The sequence below is a fragment of the Sapajus apella genome, unplaced genomic scaffold (assembly GCF_009761245.1).
Source record: "Sapajus apella isolate SASKATOON/1434 unplaced genomic scaffold, GSC_monkey_1.0 scaffold125, whole genome shotgun sequence".
Classification (NCBI taxonomy): domain Eukaryota; kingdom Metazoa; phylum Chordata; class Mammalia; order Primates; family Cebidae; genus Sapajus; species Sapajus apella.
The window spans coordinates 414,664-435,721 of record NW_022437065.1 but is presented as its reverse complement, the minus strand read 5'-3'; the positions used below and the strand labels follow the sequence as shown (position 1 = coordinate 435,721).

The following is a 21,058-nucleotide window of genomic DNA, read 5'->3' as shown; positions in this document are numbered from 1 at the left end:
ATAAAACAATCAGAGGAGTTTTCATGGACTGTTGTTGTCCTGCAAAGCTGAATCTTAGCAATCTCAAATTTCTCAGCCTACAGAAAGAATTTCCAGGTGAGGTTATAAAACTATAATTAGTCACAATGAAACCAAAACCATTTAAAGATTTCTGTTTTAAAAATGGTCCCTGAAGTTAAAAGGCCATGTAAGAATTGTATAAGGAATGAAATACAAGGAGAAATTGAAAAATTAATTTATTACATGAAGAAACATAACAATATTTATTAGCATTAATGACTGCAGAGAAGCAGTCAACGAAAGCTCATATCCACAATGGTAAGTACTGGCACATACACTCATAACCATAGCACTAATGTTTCAAGGTGGTTTCCAAAGAAATGCTGTATTTGACAATCAATTTTAATGTATATTTTCCCATTTACAAGGCTGAAAAGATTAAACTCACATCCAATTAATGCCTTGAATCAGCATTCAAGTTGTAAAGCACAATTATCAAAAGATGTTGTTATATCCTTTATAGAAAACTATACCAAAATGAAAAATTCATTTGCCACCAGAAAGTACTTTATCAGATTCAGTGGGTCTTTTTCCTCCAAGTGCCATGTGTTTGGGTGCTAATTTTTGTAAGCAACTGGTGGTAAGAGAAAGGGCACCTGCCAAGAAGACCAAAGATTCACATATCCACTCAGGAACTCCTATGAATGACACTACATATTTCTTTTCAAACAGTAAAAAAATAATAATAACCTTTTTATGGATTTGAATTACTATAATGACAACTCTATAAATATGCATAGCACTTAAAAACATTTTCGAAGCATTTTCACATCTATTATTTAATTTGATCTTTCTGACAACCTTGTGAGGTAGGTTGGACAAGTGTATCATGGGGAAACTGAGGCAGAGAGGAATTAAGTTGTAGGGCTGGACAGGGAAATGCCAATCTCTACACTGGCCTGTCTACAGCAATGAGAGGAAGTCTAAACATGTTTGACGAACTTATTTCAATATATTTTGAGGACATAGTTCACTCCCATCCAGCCAAATGATAGCAATTCAGTTGAAGCAGCTATTCTGACAAATTATGGCATGTAATTAATTAGACAAAGCACCAAGAAATTTAAAAATTGAAATGATAACTGAAAAACACATTTCAACTTCAAATGCATCAGAAAATTTGCTGGCTTGTTTTATGCCCATAGGACAATGTAGCTCTGAAGTGTGAACCGTAATTTTGCCAATTCAGTAATATAAATAATTTAAAAACAAAAATTATCAGTTCACCATGGCTTATGTTTTCACCACACAGAAAGAAAGTAGTAATATCTCTCCCCAAAAGTGAATGGACATACATGTCCCCAAAGCTGGAATACCTATATATCAGGGCTTAAAACTGACAAAATGCCTAAATCTCTGTCCTTATAAATGTGTGAAGTGGGCTTTGGGTGTCTGACAAACCAGCACTTGTTAGTTTGGTTTAGGATCACTCAAGTTACTCACCTATATTCTAAATTAAAGTGATTTAAAATGTATTTGAAGGTTAAGATTTTGTAACGGTTTTTGAAACAAGCTTCCAAGCCAAGGCTGGAAAAAACCAGTCTCTCGATCCTTGTCTAATTCTTAACGTGCCTAGTCAGTGGCAGGCTGGTGGCTACTCCCACACCTCACTCCCAAGGTATGAGCTGAAGGCATCTCAGGTGAAAAGGGAGCACTATCATCCCTACCACTTGCTACTGCAAAACCTCAAGGCAAGTATACCTGACAAAAAGCTTGAAAATATTTGGTGTCAATGAACACAAGTAACTGGTGTGATACAAATACACACTTGAAATGACTAAAGAATTCCCTTACTGCTCTCCTAATCATTTATAGAGCCCTTTTGTTAATTAAAAAAAACAAAAAAATTATGTGTTAACATGGTAGTTTTATTTTACTCCAAGTCTTTATATATTTTCAAGGGTATTTTATGTATACAATTGTGTATCTATGCATATATGTGATTACATGGAGAGTGCATGGAAGTATATGTTGTATGAAGTATCATTTTGATTATATATGCTCACTATTTTAGGCCTACTAAAAATGGTGAAAGTGGTAAGTGATGTGTTGGAATGGAAAACATAGTCTTTAGTGTTATTCTTATTTGGTAAAATAGAGACAAAAATGATCTACTGTCTGGGCATCCCCACAAAGTTAAACCACAAATATTGATAAATCAAAAACATTTTAAATGTGAAAACCCGAAATTGAGGCTGTATAGTTTAGGAGCTTATTGATGTATTTCTATGAGCTCTATAAATATTAAACAATATAGATGCCTTGTGAAAGAATATATGCAGTTTCCTTGACCTCTAAATGTAGTAGAAACTGATTACTAAATTGCATTTTCACCTGTGTGCATGAAATTACTTAAGAATTTGACACCATGAAGATTTAAAAATGAAATTTATCAGAAGTGCAATGGCCAGATAAATACGTTTTGTAGGTTAACACAGAGAATGGATCCCTATTCCATATGGTAAAATTGAGTCCATAAATAGAGTCCTTTTGTAAATTTCTCATACTTTACTCTAATATTCATTCTAAATTGGTATGATCTTTATGGTTACCTGTTTTCAAGTATTTCATTTTCAAGATTTTAATCATAGAAATAATGGTACTAGATCTAGGCATTTTTTCCAAGACAATTGAGGATATGCTAACCAATCTTCTTTTATGAAACAAATAGGGTCTCAGATTAAAGGAAAAAATATATAGAACATTAAAGGGTGTCAAAGGATAAAACTGGAGATCTTTATCAAATTAACTCATGATTATGCTAAATCAAACTGCATTCAATGAAAGACAAAAATTTTCTGGTCATTTGTCTTTATAATTTAGAAAAGTTTCTGATGCCAATCTCTAATTATGGGTGGTGGTGAGGAAAACCCTCTTCCTTCAAATAATGAAAAGGAAAATTCCCTATATACCTGAACTGGGTGAGAGATTTCTATGAGGTTTTCTAAAAAAAAAAAACAAGACCAAAAACCAAAAAACAAACCCTTAAGTTAACCAAGGTAACTCTTGTCTAAAATGTTCCTGACAGGCAAAGATGGGGGAGGAGGACTAAGATGATAAGAATTCTTCTTATATGAGCCTCCATAATTCTGATATTTTAACACCCCTCCTGATCCAGAATTTCACCAAAATATCAAAGAATCACAACTTTCCTAAAATTCCAGGGCTTCCATAGCCAAATTTATTATTCATTTCTGCATCCATGGATGCTAAGGAATAAAGTCTCCAAATCTAGGCTCTTGAATCAATTAGAGATAGCATGCCAGGGTAGCTACAGTTGGCTATGTACAAAAAGCCCTAATGAGATGAATATGAAACATCTATCTATTCAAAAACCAAACTTGAACATCCCTCCCTGAAAGCTCTGACTGGAATGATGTCATTGATAGCAAACTCTAGTAACCTTTTTTGGTCACCAGGACAGCTCTTGGGTGAAAACTATGTTCAGGGATAATAAATCTTCAGGTTACCCAAACCCAACAATCTGGAACACTAGAGAACAGGTAAGCCCCTCTCCTCATTCCACCTGATGCATCTAACCAGTACAACTCAGATTTCAGGGGTAACTTGTCAGTGAAAAGGCCAATAATGCCTAGAAGAACATAACATGGTTACCTGTGAACTGTGATGCCTTGGGCTGCCCCTTCAACACCCCTGGCATCTTCCCATACAGTTCTACATACCCAAGAGCTCTATAAAGAGGAGCATCTCACAAGAAGTTGACAGCTAACTTCCTGCCTTGTTCCCTGTGCAGGGCTAATTATTTATATGAACAACAGGGTATCAAACCCAGAAAATAATATGTCTGTGCCCTGAGACCTTGGGTCCCATTAAGCAGAGCAGAGATCTTCAGCATTCAAGAACTGACTAGGCTCAGGACTTGTTTTACTGCTAGAAGGTGTCTCATCTCTATCTCTGGATGACTGTAGATCTGCCTTTCCTGTTGGATCACAGGGTTTTTGCTGCCTGCAGGCCCAGCAAAAACATCTCAACCACCTCTGAAAGCCTTCAACAACACTGGAGGAAAAGAGCTTTTTGCAAGGGTGGAAGAACTGATAGAACACAAGCATGAAGAGAATGGCTGTGCAGTACGCAATGAGCAGCTGCAGAACCAACAGAGGTGCGCACACATACATATAAATGTCAGTCTTGAAAAGATACCACAGGAGGAGGAGGACGGCATTCTCAATGAATCTCATCATGTAATACACCAGTAGCTGGTACCAATTATGGGACTTGCTGATAAGGTCAGGGCTGTCTATTTTCAACTGTACAGCAGACCAGCAGAACATGTTGATACCAGTATACAGTAAAGTTAGAAAGCATAGTACAATGGTGGTGCCCACCCGACTGAGGGCTTTCTCTATGTTCTCAGGGAATGGGGAACCACTGTACCAGAAGAGGATCCAGGGGTACAAGAAGAAGCTGAAGAAGTTGATGAGTATTATAACCACCACCCAGGTCTTCAGGACGGAGGTAAAGAGGACCAGAACTACAACTCGAGTGGCAATCTCAAAGCTCCTCCACAGGAAGATACAGACGTATGCCAGAGGCTTCACTTTAACTTCATATTCATCGTACTTGATTTTGATGGCTAGGATGTTACAGCGCAAGGCTCCATACACAATGGACAACAGGGATATGGTCATGAGGAGACCTGGAGAGAAAAGAGAAAGTATTGTCAAGTCTCACCGCCACTAGGAATCGTACTGTAGCAGATACTCTGTCAAGCACTCCACCTGCATTCCTTGGACTCTTCTGTTTTATGTGCACAGCCTGACTTCCAGTTGTTAGCGTCTGCCCACTGTGCTTGAGTATGTTTTCCAGAACTGCAGAAAGCTGCTGCGTCCAGGTGCCTGGCAGGCTGAAGTGCCAAGAATTAACACTCCTGGGAGCACCCTCAATGCCCCAATTCCAGCCCAGATTAAGAGTGGGAATACAAGTACCATGGCTTCCCTATTCCTTACATAGAATATCTCTGAGGCATGTGTTCTATGCCATTTCCTAGTATTTCCTCATTGGGTTAACTTCTAGTCACCCATGGTGATAGTCGTCTAATAGTTGTATTCCTTTATTGGCTGCCTTCCCTTCCTTGCCTCATTTTTCTTCTCCCACACTCCTTACATCTTCCTCCCAAAATACATGCACTGAAATTCTTCTCTGAGGGTCTGCTTCCAGGTAACTCAAATTAAAATACCTTCCTGGCCGCATCTGGGCCTATCTGAATATGTAGAGTCCTTTATATGGTGTGTTTTGATTCCTCAATTGGCTTCTAAGCTTCTGGGGAATCAAGACCGACCAACCAAATCTTGTATTTCCTCTTGATGTTCCTGAGCACATACCAGCAGTAGATATACAAACAGAAGACACTCAGTAATAAGTTGCTCAGTATGTTCCTCTGTATCTGCAGGATCTTTTAAACTGATACACTGGCTATAGAATGTTCATTGAGGTTGCATTCTTAAATGCTGTGGGGAGCTGAACAAATGAACTTCACTGTTACTGAGAGTCAATCTGTCTTGGGCTGAAAGTCCTTAGCATTTCAAGAAGTCTCAACTCTAACTGTTTATTTCTTAAAATGACTAATGGGTAATGGGTTTATCCAGTTTATAATGGAAGTAGAAGAGGAGACAAGATGTGGCTCATTTAAACAGAATGTGGTATTGCATTCCAGAGCACAGCACTGTTGGCCTTGAGTTGTATTATCTAAGATACATGCTGCCAACCGATAAGTAGACTGTGGTCAAAACTACTTACTACAGGCTGCCACCATCTCTAAATACTGGCACAAGTAAGGATGGGAAGCAGGGCTATGAGTTAGGAACCGACAATTTGGCTCTTGTTTTATTCTTGTCTCACCAGTTCACACGGAAGAAATGGCAACCTCTCTGGGTTCTGTTTTCTTACCCATAAAATTGAGATAATACCTTTCTATGCCTGCTGCTTCATTTTAAAAAAAAAATCTTGAAATGTTTATTCATTTATTTTAATTAACTTTATTTTTAAAGTAATTTTAGGTTCACAGCAAAGTTGAGCAGAAGGTACAGAAATTTCCCATATATTCCCTGACCCCACACACGCATATCGACAACCCCCATTATCACCATTGCTCACCAGAGTGGTACATTTTTTACAACGTTATCATTCAAAGTCTGTAGTTTACATTAGGGTTCACTCTTGGCATTGTACATCCTATGGGTACACTGGACATTATACATTGGACAAATGTATAATGACACGTAGCCACCATTACAGTATCATTAAGAGCAGTTTAAGTGATCTAAAAATCCTCTGTTCTCCACCTATTCATCCCTCCCTTGTCTCCAGCTCCTGGAAACCACTGATCTTTTTATTGTCTCTATAGTTTTACATTTTCCAGAATGTTATATAGTTGAAATCATACAGTATGTGGCCTTCTCAGATTGACTTTTTTCACTTAGTAATGTACATTTAAGTTTTCTTCACCATATCTTTTCATGGCTTGATAGCCAGTTTCTTTTTAGTGCTGAATAATAGTCCATTATCTGGATGTACAATTTATTTATCCATTCACTTGTTAAAGGACATCTTGGTTGCTTCTATGTTTTGACAGTTATGAATAAATTTGTTATAAGCATCCGTATGTAGATTTTTGGAGGGACATAAGTTTTCAACTCCTTTGGGTAAATACCCATGGGTGTGATTTGTTTGCTGGATCGTAGAGTAAGAGCATGTATAATTTTGTAAGAAACCTCCCAACTGTATTCCAAAATGATTGTACCATTTTGCATTCCCAACAGGTATTAATGAGAGCTCCTGTTGCTCCACATCCCTACCAGCATTTTGCGTAGTCAGTGTTCTGATTTTTTGCCAATATACTTAAGGTATACAACATAATATTTGATATACAAATATACTGTAAAATGATGACTATCATCAAGCTAATTAATTTATCTATCACCTCATGTAGTTACCTTTTCTATGTGAGAACACTTAGCAAATTTCAAGTATATATATGGTATTATTAACTGTAGTCAACATGCTGTACATTAGATCTCTAGAACTTATTTATCTTACATAACTGAAACATTGTATCCTTTGACCATCATCTCCCTATTTCCCAGACCTATCCCTGTCCCTAGTAACTGCCATTCTATTCTCTGGTTCTATCAATTTGACTTTTGTAGATTACACATATAAGTCAGATCATGCAGTATATTTCTTTCCGTATCTAGGTTATCTCACCTAGCATAATGTCCTCCAGGTTCATTCATGTTATTGAGAAATGACAAAATTTCCTTATTTTTTTAAGGCTAAATGATATTCCATTCCAATAGATACATAGTGGTACCTCATCATTGTGTTAATTTGTATTTCCCTGATGACATATAATATAGAGTATTTTTTCATATGTGTATTTGCAATCTGTCTATCTCTGGCAAGGTGTCTGTTAAGGTCTTTGACTCTTTTTAAAAAAATCTGGTTGTTTTCTTATTGTTGAGTTTTAAGAGTTCTTTGTACATTTTGCATAACAGCCCTTTATCAGATAAGACTTTTGCAAATATATTCTTTCAGTCTGTGGTTTATCTTTTTATCCTCTTGACAGTGTCTTCTGCAGAGCAGGAATTTTTAATTTTAATGAAGTTCAGCTTATCAGTTCTTTCATGCATCATGCCTTTGGTGTTGTAGCTACAAAGCAATCACCAAACCCAAGGTCATTTACATTTTCTCCTATGTTATCTTCTAGGAATTTTACAGATTTGTATTCTGCATTTAGGTCTGTGATCTATTTTGTTTTTTTTTTTGTGTGTGTGTGTGTGTGTGTCAAGGGTGTAAGGTCTGTGTCTAGAGTCTTAAAGATTATCATTTCTCCATCGTATTGCATTTGTTCCTTTATCAAAGATTAGTTGACTGTTATGTAGGTCTATTTGTAGGCTCTCTATTATGTTCCATTGATCTATTTGTGTATTCGTTTGCCACTACTACACTGTCTTGATTGCTGTAGCTTTATCCACGCCTGCTTCTTAAAATTCAATACCATGTAATTCTGTCCATGCAATGTAATTGTCTCTATCTAAATGTACAACTTAAAATGCATAGGAATAAAGGTTTTTATTATTTAGTTTCTGAATAAATGGAAAAACATCTATAGATGGTGGACATAAAAACTCCGAAGCTTTATTATTTATTTGCCTGGGAGAAGCTCAGTTTTACTCAAAGCATCAGTTTTTCTCATAGTCTTTTGGCACTGACTTTAATTAATGATGTCATTCACTGGAAAGACTGGAATCTACTAATCAAATTTAAAAGATAGAAACACCCTTAGCTGAGTTGACTGGGAAGTAACTGGACTAAGTTATTTTTCCTGAGAGGCTAATTCAATGGAGCATTGTAAAGCAGAACATATTAGTGATATACTTTGTATATGACTTATACATGTATGTGTGGTTACAAATTTCCAAATTCAAAGGATCCAGTATTAAATCATTTTTATAGTCATTATGTTTTCTCCAATATAAGAAAAATACTTCAAGTGTGGAAGATGAGCTAAGCATAAATTATTAAAATCTAACTTATGTAGTCACACATACACAGTATTTATATTGTTATATTTATGGTATTTTAACTCCAAAATATTTATTGCTTTAAGCAATACTATGGCCTACATAACTTTTTCAAGTATCCATTCATTTTTCTCTTGTTCAATTATTTTCAAATTACATCTTTTTCTCCATCAAGAGAAATAGGCAATTATTACCCAGAATTATTCTGGTGCTTAATCAACCCCAGAAACCTTCTGAGAATGCATAGAAATTATTTTGAAATCACTGGCTTCAATCATCATTCTTACTATTGACTGTTCACTACAAAATGTCACAGATAGAAATGGGGTCAGGGAGGGAGAAACACTTGGGAGACAAGAAGTTTGTACAAAACGCTTCCAAAGTACATTTCCAGCTCTAGAATTAAGCTGTCATCTAATGAACGATGAGGATGATGCTCATGCAAATACCTACTTATTCAGACTTAAATGGAGGAAAGTTCCCTGACAATACTTCCCAATCTTATCTTCACACAGCCAACACAAAAGGGAATAAATTGGCAGTCCTGCCTATTTAAGTGGCATTTCACAGAAGTCTAACATCCCCTAGTAATCCTAATCTCATTTCCTAGATGTTTGTATGGATGGAGGCATTTTGCTGTTTTCATCTTTATTAGAAGGGAAGACATTACTGTAGGTAAAGCTAAAAGGAAGGCTTTGGCAATATTTCAAACCCTTGGCACACTCCTAAACCTTCCTCCTACCCAATTCCAGCCAAATGAACTCTTTATAAATGAATCTTCCTATTTCACAGAGAAATTGTCACTAGGCATGCATTTGCTCATTTCCCGATGACACCAAAAACTTAATCTGTATGTAAAGTTATGGAGAATATTTCTTCCCCAGAATTCCTCTTAGGAAGGGAATTCTATTTATAGGACAAGGGAATAGTTTGTCTGTTGCTCTGTAAGAGATAACAGAGGCTGCCTGTAAGATGGAGGATGGTAGATGGTTGTTTTCTGTATTATGATTACTCTCTGTAGACATTGAACCTTCAGTAAAATGACTGAACTCATGAAATGCTTTTGTGGGATAGACTTTTCAAAAAAAATAGTGAATGACTTAAAAGGGGAAACTGGGGAAATCTAGGGAGATATGGAGTGCAGTGGCAGAGGGAAACTGGAGGAAGTTAGCATAGAAAGCTTCTGAAAATTAGAAATATCACCAGATTTCTGAGAGCCAGTAATTCTTATCTTTTTTCTTTCAACTAAATGAAAAGAGTCTTTCTTGCTTTTTGAGGTGGGAAAGAGTGATTAAGAAACTTTACTACAGAAAAATGAATGCACCCAACGTCCCCAAATACATTTGTGATAAGAACAGACACACAGGAGAAACAGACAATAGTCACTTCATCACAGCCTTCTTCTTTCCAAAGGATAAAATGTCATTCAAGAATGGGGTGAGGTGGTTAGAGGGAATAGGTACTATCTTTTTAAATGGAAAAAAAAGAGCAGCAGGTTGTCATCTTAAGAACACATACAGTGGGCCCAGAAATCAAGCTAAGCCCAAGCCTTCGGTAACATCATGCCACTTATAGCATCTCAGAGAAACTAGGGTATTATTCCATTAGAGGAGCAACCTTGTGACAGTGTGAAAACGTTGAGTAGTGGTCTTGCTGCACCAGCTAATGGACCAACTAGCCTCAACTTGACAGCCTCTTTAAAACTCAGTGTTTGCCTAATCAAAGATCATTTGGCTAAACTGCTTTGCCACTTCTGCTTAGCTACTTTGGAAGCACAAGTTACCCCTTTCCATCCTTTGCCCTTCCCTGGTTGGTGTGTCTAGTTACAAGGTAGATGGGCACTACTTAACAAATCACACTTTTTTTTTTACTACAGGTTGTTTCTCTTCCACATTTGACAAGGCTGGCCACAGCTCCTAAATCTTGGCCTAGCACATCATGGATTGGGAAGCAGAAGCTTTAGCTTAGAATGCCAAATGACAAGGACATAGCTGAAGCAGGAGGGGCAATTCCAGAACAAGTGCCTCTGGGCAAACCTCAAAACTGAGTTTTTTAAATTAGTGGTCATTTTCTAGAACTACAGAACACATTTAGGATAAACAGTTCTGATGGGAGAAGGAATGGATATGAATATATAGAGATCAGGCCATGACCGTGACCATAACTTGTACTTATCCAGGACTTGACAGGGTAGAGAGGACACTGCCTCCAGACATGCAAGTTTCTGAACAGTGAATTTTAAGAAAAAGCTGCTTTTTCTTAAAATTAATACCACAAAAACACTCCTGCATGTCTCATAGCCTCAAACATATGCATCCAAATATTAATGCTGGGCAATAGCAATACTCACCCACAACACAGTACTGTATCCTTCATTGCTGCAGGCAGTAATGATGTATGTATATATCAGCCTTCAAAATGGTATTTAGTGTCACCACTTGCCATTGTGGCCATCTCCCCTCACTCCAACCTGGATAAAATCTTACTCTGCTCACTAATATAACCACTGACACACAAACCAATCTTCTTCCAGTTTAAAAACATTGAACATCAATCTACATTTCCAGTGAACGAGCTAAACTTGTGAGTAGGCCATTCAACTTTTCATGATACATTTAGTGCTTGGAAATGGTTGATTCCATTAGCCTGCCCTATAGCTCAGGTGTCCCAAGATGGAGCCTACAATCTTCCTTGAGGATTTGGTGTTTTGAAGGCGTAAAGTAGGAGCAAAAAGATAGATACTTTCTCCTACCCCACCACCCCATCCCACACACCCTCACTGGCTTCCAGGAGACAAGCAGCAGGCTCAAGACCCCAAATGTTGGGCACCACAAATAATGTGATATGTGCCAGGAGCATGGGGGTAGGTGTGAAAGAGGAAAACTAAGGCCTGAATTTTTGAAACACCATACAGTCTGAAATTGCTATTTAGCGATGCATTTGGCCCACAAAATACGGGGTGGAGGTGGAATAGAGAAAGTTAAACCTAGCAGTCAGCCTCAGTCCTAATCACCCACCTTCCTGTACCTTGGAAGGCTTGAACCTTGCCTATGTCCTTCTCTTGGTTCCTCCAGACTTCATCTTAATGCCACTCAGACACAAACAAAAGCAGGCAGTAGCTTCAAGTAGCCCTCTCCTTCATCTCAGCCCTAAGTGAACTGGCCAGTGAGTAATAAAGGAAGCTACCGTATTTATAGGGAGGCCAGTCTCCAAATACAATGGAGTGGTGGTTGTTCACTGCTGTGAGTCACAAATTGACTGTTATAATAGAGAACAGTTTTAAAAATGTAATACTGTTTATTTAACTTCAAAAACATTTCAGCATTCTAAACATACAAAAGAATAACAGAACGTTACAAATTGTGTTTAAGTACAGAAGGTTCTTGAACTTTCATTGATGCAGTGGCTCTTCACTTTGTTGACAATGAAGAGTTTTACAGTTTGTATAAAAACAAACAGTTTAAAAAATACCTCACTTAACTAAAAAACAAAAACAAAACAAAAAAATCTCATGCCAGCTGACCCGCTTTATCCACAGCTAAGATGGTGGCAGAATGCTACGTCACTATATACAGAAACAAGACAACTTGAAGCTAAACAGATGCCCACTGCAGAGTCAACAGGTCCAGCCTCACAGTGCACACCTGAGCTACAGCCCCTCCAAAAGGCATCTTCCCCACAGCCTCAATGCCAAACAAGGAGCATCAAGAGTTTGTCTCGGTTGTTTTGTTCCTTTTACAAACTATAGATATAGAAAGTTGATAACTCAGGATTTCTAGCCAATAACCATATAGTTAATACCACCTTACAAATAAAAAAAAATGCCAGAAACATCTTTAAATGCCTTGTCACACCAACAGCAAAGTACACAGAATGAGGAGAACATGAGAGTGTCTTTTCATTTTAAAAATGTTTGGAAATACGTACAACTTTGATACAGTTTCAGGGTGCTCCAGACACCCATGGCCACTTCATGTAAACCACTGGCAATCTCTAGGGCACCTTGAGAGACTACAATATGATCATGATCTAATTTTGTAATTAAATCTAATGAGGGAAACAGACACTTCTCAAATAAGAGATGTGTCAATTACGGCATTCCCCTACTCTAAGTATTCACAAGGAGACAGATAAACAGTGTTTTTTATTTATCCTCTTCTTCCTCTTCCTCTTCTTCCTCCTTGTCTTCTTCATCTTCCTCTTCTACATTTTTCCGGGCAACTTTAGCAGGACCCTTTGTGCCATCGACCTTTCCTTTCTGTTTATAGTCAGCAACATCCTTCTCATACTTCTTCAGCTTTGCCATCTTAGTGATACAAGGCTGCTTTTCACTGTCATTTAGGTTATTCCACATCCCACCCAGCTTTTTTGCCACGTCTACAATAGAGATGCCAGGGTTTGTGGATTTGATCTTAGTGGCAGAATTCTGAGCAGAACAGGAAGAATCCAGACAGTGGCCTTTTGGGGGCATTAGGATCCTTCTTGCCTCCCTTAGCTGGTCTATAATCCTTCATTTCCCGATTACAGCACACTTTATCCACCTTTGCCATTTCATCAAATTTAGATATATTTCACTTTCTCAGACATTGTCTTCCATCTCTCAGAGCATTTCTTGGAAAATTCTGCAAAATTGACAGGGACCTCTGGGTTTTTCTTATGTTCTCCTCTGCACATCTGCACAAAGAAGGCATAGGCAAATATCTTGCCCTTTGGTTTCTTGGGGTCACCTTTACCCATCCTGATTGTACTGTTCAATAGTCTGGGCAGCGCAGGGCATGATGCGCAGCTCAGTGCTCCCCAGCCTCACGTTAGCTGCCTCCACAAGAGCCGCCACAGAGTCTTTCTTACGATCTGGAGCCAAGGTCTCTCCACCTGCACTATACGCTATCATTTGCCTCCTCAAAAACTTTGCTGTATCAATTATCACTTTTCCCTTCTAAATTTTCAACTAATCTCTCAATCCTGACTCTTTTCTCTTAGTGTATGAATCCGCCTATGTCAGCTGCATCTTTAGAAAACATTCTTCATTGGTTAAAAACATACATAATTGTTGAAGATGTGATAGATGCATGGGGGTTCATAATAATATCCTTTACATCTTTTTGTATGTTGAAAAATTTATATAATAATGAAGCTATAATTCACATACATTTAAAGTGAACACTTTAATAATTTTAAAAAATATATTCACATATAAGTACAACCATCACCAGTCAATTTTAATAAATTTTCATCACCTCAAAAAGAAACCCCATATCCTTTAGCTGTCAATATTGTCCCCACTGGTCCTAAGCAATCACTAATACACTTCCAATCTTTAAATATTTCCCTATTTTGGACTTTCATATGAATAATGTAATAGAATATGTGGTATTGGGGGACTGGTTTCTTTCACTTTCCATATGTTTCTAAGGTTCATCCATGTTGTGACATTTATCAGTACTTTGTATGGCCAAATAATATCCCATTGTATGGATATACACAACTTTGTCCATTCATCAGTTGATAAACATTTGGATAGTTTCTAACTTTTGGTTACTGTAAATAATGCTGTTATGAACATTCATGTGGAAATTTTTGTGTGAACATATGTCTTATTTTCTCTTGAGTTTATAGAAGTGGAGTTGCTAGGTCATATGATAACATAATGTTTAACTATTGAAGTGACTGCCATAGTGTTTTCCAAAGTGGGTTGCACCATTTTACATTTCAACCATTAGTCTATGAGGATTCCAATTTTTCCACATCTCCATCAGCATTTCTTATTATCTAACTTTTTTATTCTAGCCATTCTAATGAGTGTGAAGTATATTGCGATTTTGATTTGCATTTCCTTGATGACTAATAATTTCCAGCATATTTTCATGTGCTTATTGGCCATTTGTATATCTCTTTTGGTTGCTTTTGGTTCTTAACTATGAATAAAACTCATAATAGATTTCACATTGTCCTATAGATAACCCAAAACGTGTGCCAGAATTCAAAGGCCAGATCTGCATACACTAAATATATATTATAGAATAAAATATTAAAAATGATCATCACTAATCATCAGAAAAATGCAAGTTAATACCGTAATGAAGTATCATTTTATACCAGTCAGAATGGCTATTGTAAAATGGTAATAAAAATAACAGATGTTGGCGAGGATGGGAGAAAAAGGAATGCATATACACTGTTGGTGGGAGTGTAAATTAGTACAACGTCTATGGAAAACAGTGTGGAGATTTCTCAAATAACTAAACATAGAACTACCATTTAATCCAGAAATCCTACTACTGGGTATCTACCAAAAAAAACCAATCATATTAAAAAGATACCTGCACTCATATATTTATTGTAGCACTATTCATAATAGCAAAGATATGGAGTCAACAGGTATCAATCAATGAATGATTGTATAAAGGAAATGTGATATACATTGGAATACTACTCAGTCATAAAAAGAGAATGAAATGTCTTTTGCAGTAATGTGGATGGAACCAGAGGTCATTATGCTAGGTGAACTAACTCAGAAGAAGAGTCAAATACCGTATATTCATTCTCACTTAGTGGGAGCTAAGCGAGCTAAATAATGTGTACATACGGACACAGAGTGTGAAATGATAGATGCTGGAGACTTGGGAGGGTGGTGAAGGATAAGAAATTACTTAATGGGTACAATGTACATTATTAGGGTGATGGATACACTAGAAGCCCAGACTTCACTACTATGCAATAAATTCATGTAACAAAACTACTTGTACCTCTGAAATTCATACAAACAGAAAAAAGAAAAAGAAAAAAAGAATAAATTATTAGTCTTACAGCCATCAACAAACATTTAAAATAACAAAAAAGTACAATTTTATTTTCTTATGCGTTTTGAATTCCCTAAAAAGGCATCAAAAAGCAAAAGATTTCCATGCTAGCCTGGTGGATTGGCTTGTTATAATCCATTATGTCTGTCAAGAACAACTAGACAAACATCTGTTCAAAGGCATCAGAGATATTCCAAAGCAGTGAGTACTCCTGGGGCTAAGATCTTTGAGAGAAAAAAAAATCTGAAGAGATTTTCGAGAAAATTCTGAAGCTGCTTTTTCCCTCAAGACAGTTTCCCAAATGAAAGTGAACACTAAGAGACAAATAATATGATTACAACTTACAGCAATCTCTCAAAGCTGGTGTGTATGGGAGCAAATATTGACGTTCAGGTCCCATAATGATCCCGGTGTACACCCAAAACTTTCTGGTAGAAGTTCAAAGAACATCAGGAGTAAGGGTGACTGGAAAGAGATTCAGCCCTTGCAAAGACTGAAGTACATATTTCAATCATTTCAAATCATGACTGTGTCAAGTTGATCTGCATCTAGTCCATTTGACTGCCATAAAAAAAAGCAACATCTTCCTGCAGAGCCTCAAATATTCTCTACTATTTTTCTTACAAATATCTGGCATTAAATTAAAAATAACATAGTATGCCAACAACAAAAAATGACTAAAATCCAAAAATAATAATAGATTATAAAAATAGACCTATAGGAGATACAGATTTTATAAATATCTGACATGGACTTAAAATAACTATAATTTATAAATTTTTTAAATTGTGTGACAAAATTGGGAACTTATCAGGGACTGAAAACTATTTAAAGAACTCATATGACAATTCTAGAACTAAAAAAAATACCATAATTACAATTAAGAAATCAACAGATGGGTTTAATAGCAGATTGGATACAGCTATAAAGATAATTAGTATTCACTAGAAGGCAGGTCAGAAGAAAACACTCAAATGGAGAAACAAAAAGCATGAAAAACTTATGGGAGAGTGAAAATGTCCTAGAGAGAGAAAAAGAGAGAGAGAATGAGCAAGAGAGAATGATGATGAGATGCAATATGTAAAGCAATAAAAGCTGAGATTTTCTCACACTGCTAAAATATCAAACCACAGATTGAGGAAATGCTACAAATCCCAAGTATGGTAAATATGAAGAAAACCACAAATAAGCATATCATGTTAAAACTGCTGAAAACCAAAGTCAGAGAGAAAGTCTTTAAAAGCAGTCAGAAAGTATAAATAAATAGATGAACTTCAAAGGAGTAACAACAATGACAGTGGACAATAGCATCTCAACAGAAATAATGGAAGCCGGAAGACGAATGATAACCTAAAAGTAGGAAGTAACACAGGCTTGGATACCTAAAGATGAAGGTAAAAGAAATACATTTTCTGTCAAAACAAAAATGAGGAGAGGGAATCTGTCACCAGCAGATCTGCACTAAAGGAGAGATGCTAAAAGTAGTATTCCAGGCCAACAAGAAATGATCCTACGTGGAAGCATGGAGATACAAGAAGGTATGAACAAAGACCAAAAGGGCAAATACAACCAGTTTTGTAATGAGTGAAAATACTTGAGCAGTCATTTGACACACGTGTGTATGCATGCAAACACAGACACACACAGAAACACACACCCCCAAAATGGCCAGTAAAGACATGAAAATAAAATTAGCTCATTAGTCATCAATAAATGCAAATTCAAACTACAATGAGATACTATACATATACTCAATCACAAAAAGTAATACCTAGTGCTGGCAAGGATATGGAGCAACTGGAACTCTCATACACTGCTTATGGGAGTGTAAAATGGTAAAACTGCCTTTGCAGTCTCCACTGAAACTAAACATTGGCATTGCTTATAGGTCTTGTAGTTCTACACCTGCATATACATGCAACAGAACTGCATATATATGTGTGCTAAAAGGCCTGCACAAGGATATTTACAGAAGCATTATTTGTCACAGTCACAATCTGGAAATAACCTAAATATTAATCAAAAGCAGACTGTATTAATACACTGTGGTATATTCATACAATGGAATACTATACAGCAATGCTAAGGAACAAACTTCTGTTACAAACTACAATATGGGTAACTCTCATGAATACAGTGTGAATGAAAGAAACTAGAACTCTGATTCCATTTACATAAAACTTTAAAACCCAGGAAAAAATAATCTGTCGTGTGAGAAGTCTGCTTTCTGCTTACTGGTTACCTTTTGGGGAGGAGGGTGGGGAAACTGACTGAAAAGAAACATAAGGAGTCTTTTGGGTATTCTGGTACTCTTCTGTTTCTCACCTTGGATAAAGGACTACATGAGTAAGTTTACTTTGTGATAAATCATCAAGATTTGGCCTTATTATGAGTATAGTTTTCTGTGTGTACTTTATACTTCAGTAAGAATATGTATTTGAAAGAACTAGATGCACTACTACTATACTTAGTAGGCACCCAATAAATGTTTATTAGATTAGATTTTTTAAAGGCAAAAGGACTATCATTTCATTGTTATAATGAAGTTGTTTCAGAGACATTTTTCCCTATCCTGGCAAAATGCCAAGTAGAAAATAGATATGGCATAATCTCCTATTTAGATTACTATAGCAAAATTCATTCTGCAGATGTAACCAGTACAACACCCTGGTACTGTTAAAAAATATTATTAAAGTCTTAGTGACTAAGATTTCACTGTTATTAAAATCTATCTTGAACATCTGCCAGCTTACCAGATGTTTAGTCAAAAATTGAGGACTTTTCTTTCAATATATATTTATATCACGTTTAGTTCTCAGAACTGTGAGAACAAATTCTATGGCCCATCATCCATAACCCACATGATGTGATTATAACTATATAGTCTATAATCCTTAGAGATCCTGAGTGATTTTTTTCTTTTCTCCCAGATATATTTCGATTTCTTGCCTAAGGATCTGGATGATAAGATCTCCTCCAGCTCACCTTTCTTATGCAAAAAATTACTGCACTCTTAGTTCATGCTAAGGGACTATTGTAAGAATTTTACAGGTATGAACCACTTAATCCTAACAACAATCCTATGAAGTAGATGCTGTTATTATCCTCATAACAGAGATGAGAAAGTGGAGACATAGAGATGTTAACTTCCCAGAGATCACTCAGCTAACAGAGCTGGAATTCAAACCTAAGTAGTCTTGCTCCAGAATTGTAGTCTTAACCAGTAGGCTATTCTGCCAAAATAAATATAATTAGGTCCATTTCCCTAGCAGTGGTCTCAGCTTCACATTTTATCTGTTTTATCACTTGAAGGCAAGGAGTCTGCTATCCTTAAAACTGCCCAGGGCCTCAAGGAGTCTGGATAATCCACCAAGGGTACTTTGAGTAATTGTACAATTTTTCCTTGCTTCCACTGAGCCCAAATTTCATATCTGTCTTCTATTATGTGAGCATTTCATATGTAAAGACCTTCTGAAATAATGCTATTTAGGCACCCGGGAATGGGTAAGTCTCACTGTGCTAAGCTGGTTTCTGAGAACTGCCTCTCAAGGAATAACCAATGATCAGGGAAAAGTGGGGCAGAAGCAGATGCCTCTATCTGCCCTAACAATTTGTCCTCCTCCTTCCTTATCATCCTGCCTCAGGCAGAGAAAAGGGGCATCAGTGAGTTGAGCTAGACACCCTAACCTGCCCCCCCCAAAAAAAACCCTTCCTTTCAATAGCCAGATCAAGGAAGTAAGATCCTAGACTCATGCAGGGCCCTCTATCAGCAAATTGGTAGCAGCAAAATGGTATCTAACATCAATATGGTAGCAAGACTACTCAGAAACCCAAGATAGAGGTTCTCTATCCTACTGCAGATTTTCAGCTAGGGCAAGTTATCACAAACTGTCTTAAAATGTAGCTACTCATGTACAGTGAACTTTGCAAATAATACAGCATGGCCATTAGACCCTCCATGACTGAATCAATCTATTATATTTTTCCCTTTGCCAACACTTGAACCATAGACACTAACAAATATTTTCACACACATTCTTACCTCCACTAATCTTTTTAACTACCACAATAATCCTCAGTGTACTCCCCCGCAACCCCCAAATCTATCTTCTGTTCTCTTTTTTCAAATACTTTATTTTTTATTCTCCTTATGTTATGGTCATGTTTGATATGTGTCCATGGTTATAAACAATATGAAAAGCCTTTTAGAAATAGGTAGGATATAAAGAATAAAAAGTAAGTGGTTTGGACCTTGCAAGGACATAACTTCTGGGTGTGATTATATCTGCTCAGTGCCTCTAATTCTACACAGCACTACCAAGACCTACTTACTTTACAGAAATGTGGATGAGGAATCAGAAGGCTTATACTGGATATCGGATTATTCAAATAAAACTTTTGAAAGACATCTAGGAAGCTATATAAGCAGCAGTTACATGTTTCACTAAACTCAGGCACAGCCTTGACAAGACATCCTTGTGTGGAAGTGGGTAGGAAGCATATGTCTTCCCGCTGAGTACCACTAAGTAACTTCCACTGACTTGTGGCCACAAACTCAAAAAAAACAAACAAACAAAAAATCAGAGCCAACATCATGCTAAAGCCAAACCTAAGTGAAAACTCTTGGTGGGTAAATGGAAGCATTCTCCCTGCTGGCCCATTTGGAGGTGGGTTTAATTTAGGAGGAATGAATGTGAACCCACCTTCAAGTCTTGCAAACTTCATATAATCTTGTAATAGGCATATACCATTACACAATCATATGGACCATTGTTTAGGTTGCTATAGCAGCTATGTATCCTATACTGACTATAGCTGAAAATGACTTCTGGTACAGAAAACCATTAAATGGAATTGTTGTTAGAAATGTTAGCCAATAAAGTAAGAAAAGTACCAGGGCGTCCAATCTACTATCAGATATATACAAGTTATTTCTTTCTTGAATTTGCAATATATGACACAGACCATAGACGGTCTGCAAAATCTAAAACGTTTTTCTTTTATCCCTTTACAGAAAAAAGTTGGCCACCCTATAATAGAACACTTTTCTGCCACAAAAATGAATGAACTAAGATTACATTCATCAATTTGTATAGCTCTCAAAAATATAATGTTGACCAAAAAAATGCAAGTTTCAGAACGATATTTGCAGTGTGATAAAGTTTAAAGATCTACAAAATCAATATATCCTATTTATGGATACAGTGCCTAAGCAACAAAGTTATAAATCATACACAAGAATGACAAACTCTGAAATCAAGACAAGGAAGACTCACAGGGTGCCCCAAATATACCATAAATGTTATTGCTTAAAAAGACAAAAAAATATATATCTAAAGCAAACATGTCATGTAAAGATTTGATAAAGCAGTCAAAGAGGTGTGTGTGTGTGTGTGTGTGCGTATATATATATATATATATATCTACGCACACACACACACAGATAAATATGTATATATGGAAATTTATATAGATATATATTATATATCTATATAATGCTTTTCTAGAGAATCCCAACATACCAACTGAGCTGTAGACTGTTGAACAACAATAAATGTGTTATTTAAACCATTAAGTCTTTGCTGGTTTGTTTTTTAGCAATAGCTAGCTGATACAGCAGAGACCTCTCACCCCCTTTCCAGGCATATGGCACCA

The 21,058-nt window shown here is 36.7% G+C and overlaps 1 protein-coding gene and 1 pseudogene across 2 annotated transcripts in view; both read right to left on the bottom strand.

Annotated features, from left to right (window-relative positions):
- Nucleotides 1-219: 219 nt before the first annotated feature.
- The window catches only part of XK (X-linked Kx blood group), a 43,976-nt gene continuing 23,137 nt past the window's right edge, over nt 220-21,058 (bottom strand). Inside the window, exon 3 of the mRNA XM_032261630.1 lies at nt 220-4,717. Within this exon, the coding sequence (XP_032117521.1) occupies nt 3,891-4,717 (827 nt within the window). The 3' untranslated portion in view covers nt 220-3,890. The remainder of the gene's footprint in view (nt 4,718-21,058) is intronic.
- On the bottom strand, nt 7,219-14,671 carry LOC116539038 (annotated as a pseudogene). Its single transcript, XR_004263899.1, has one exon. The product of XR_004263899.1 is annotated as a high mobility group protein B3 pseudogene (transcript).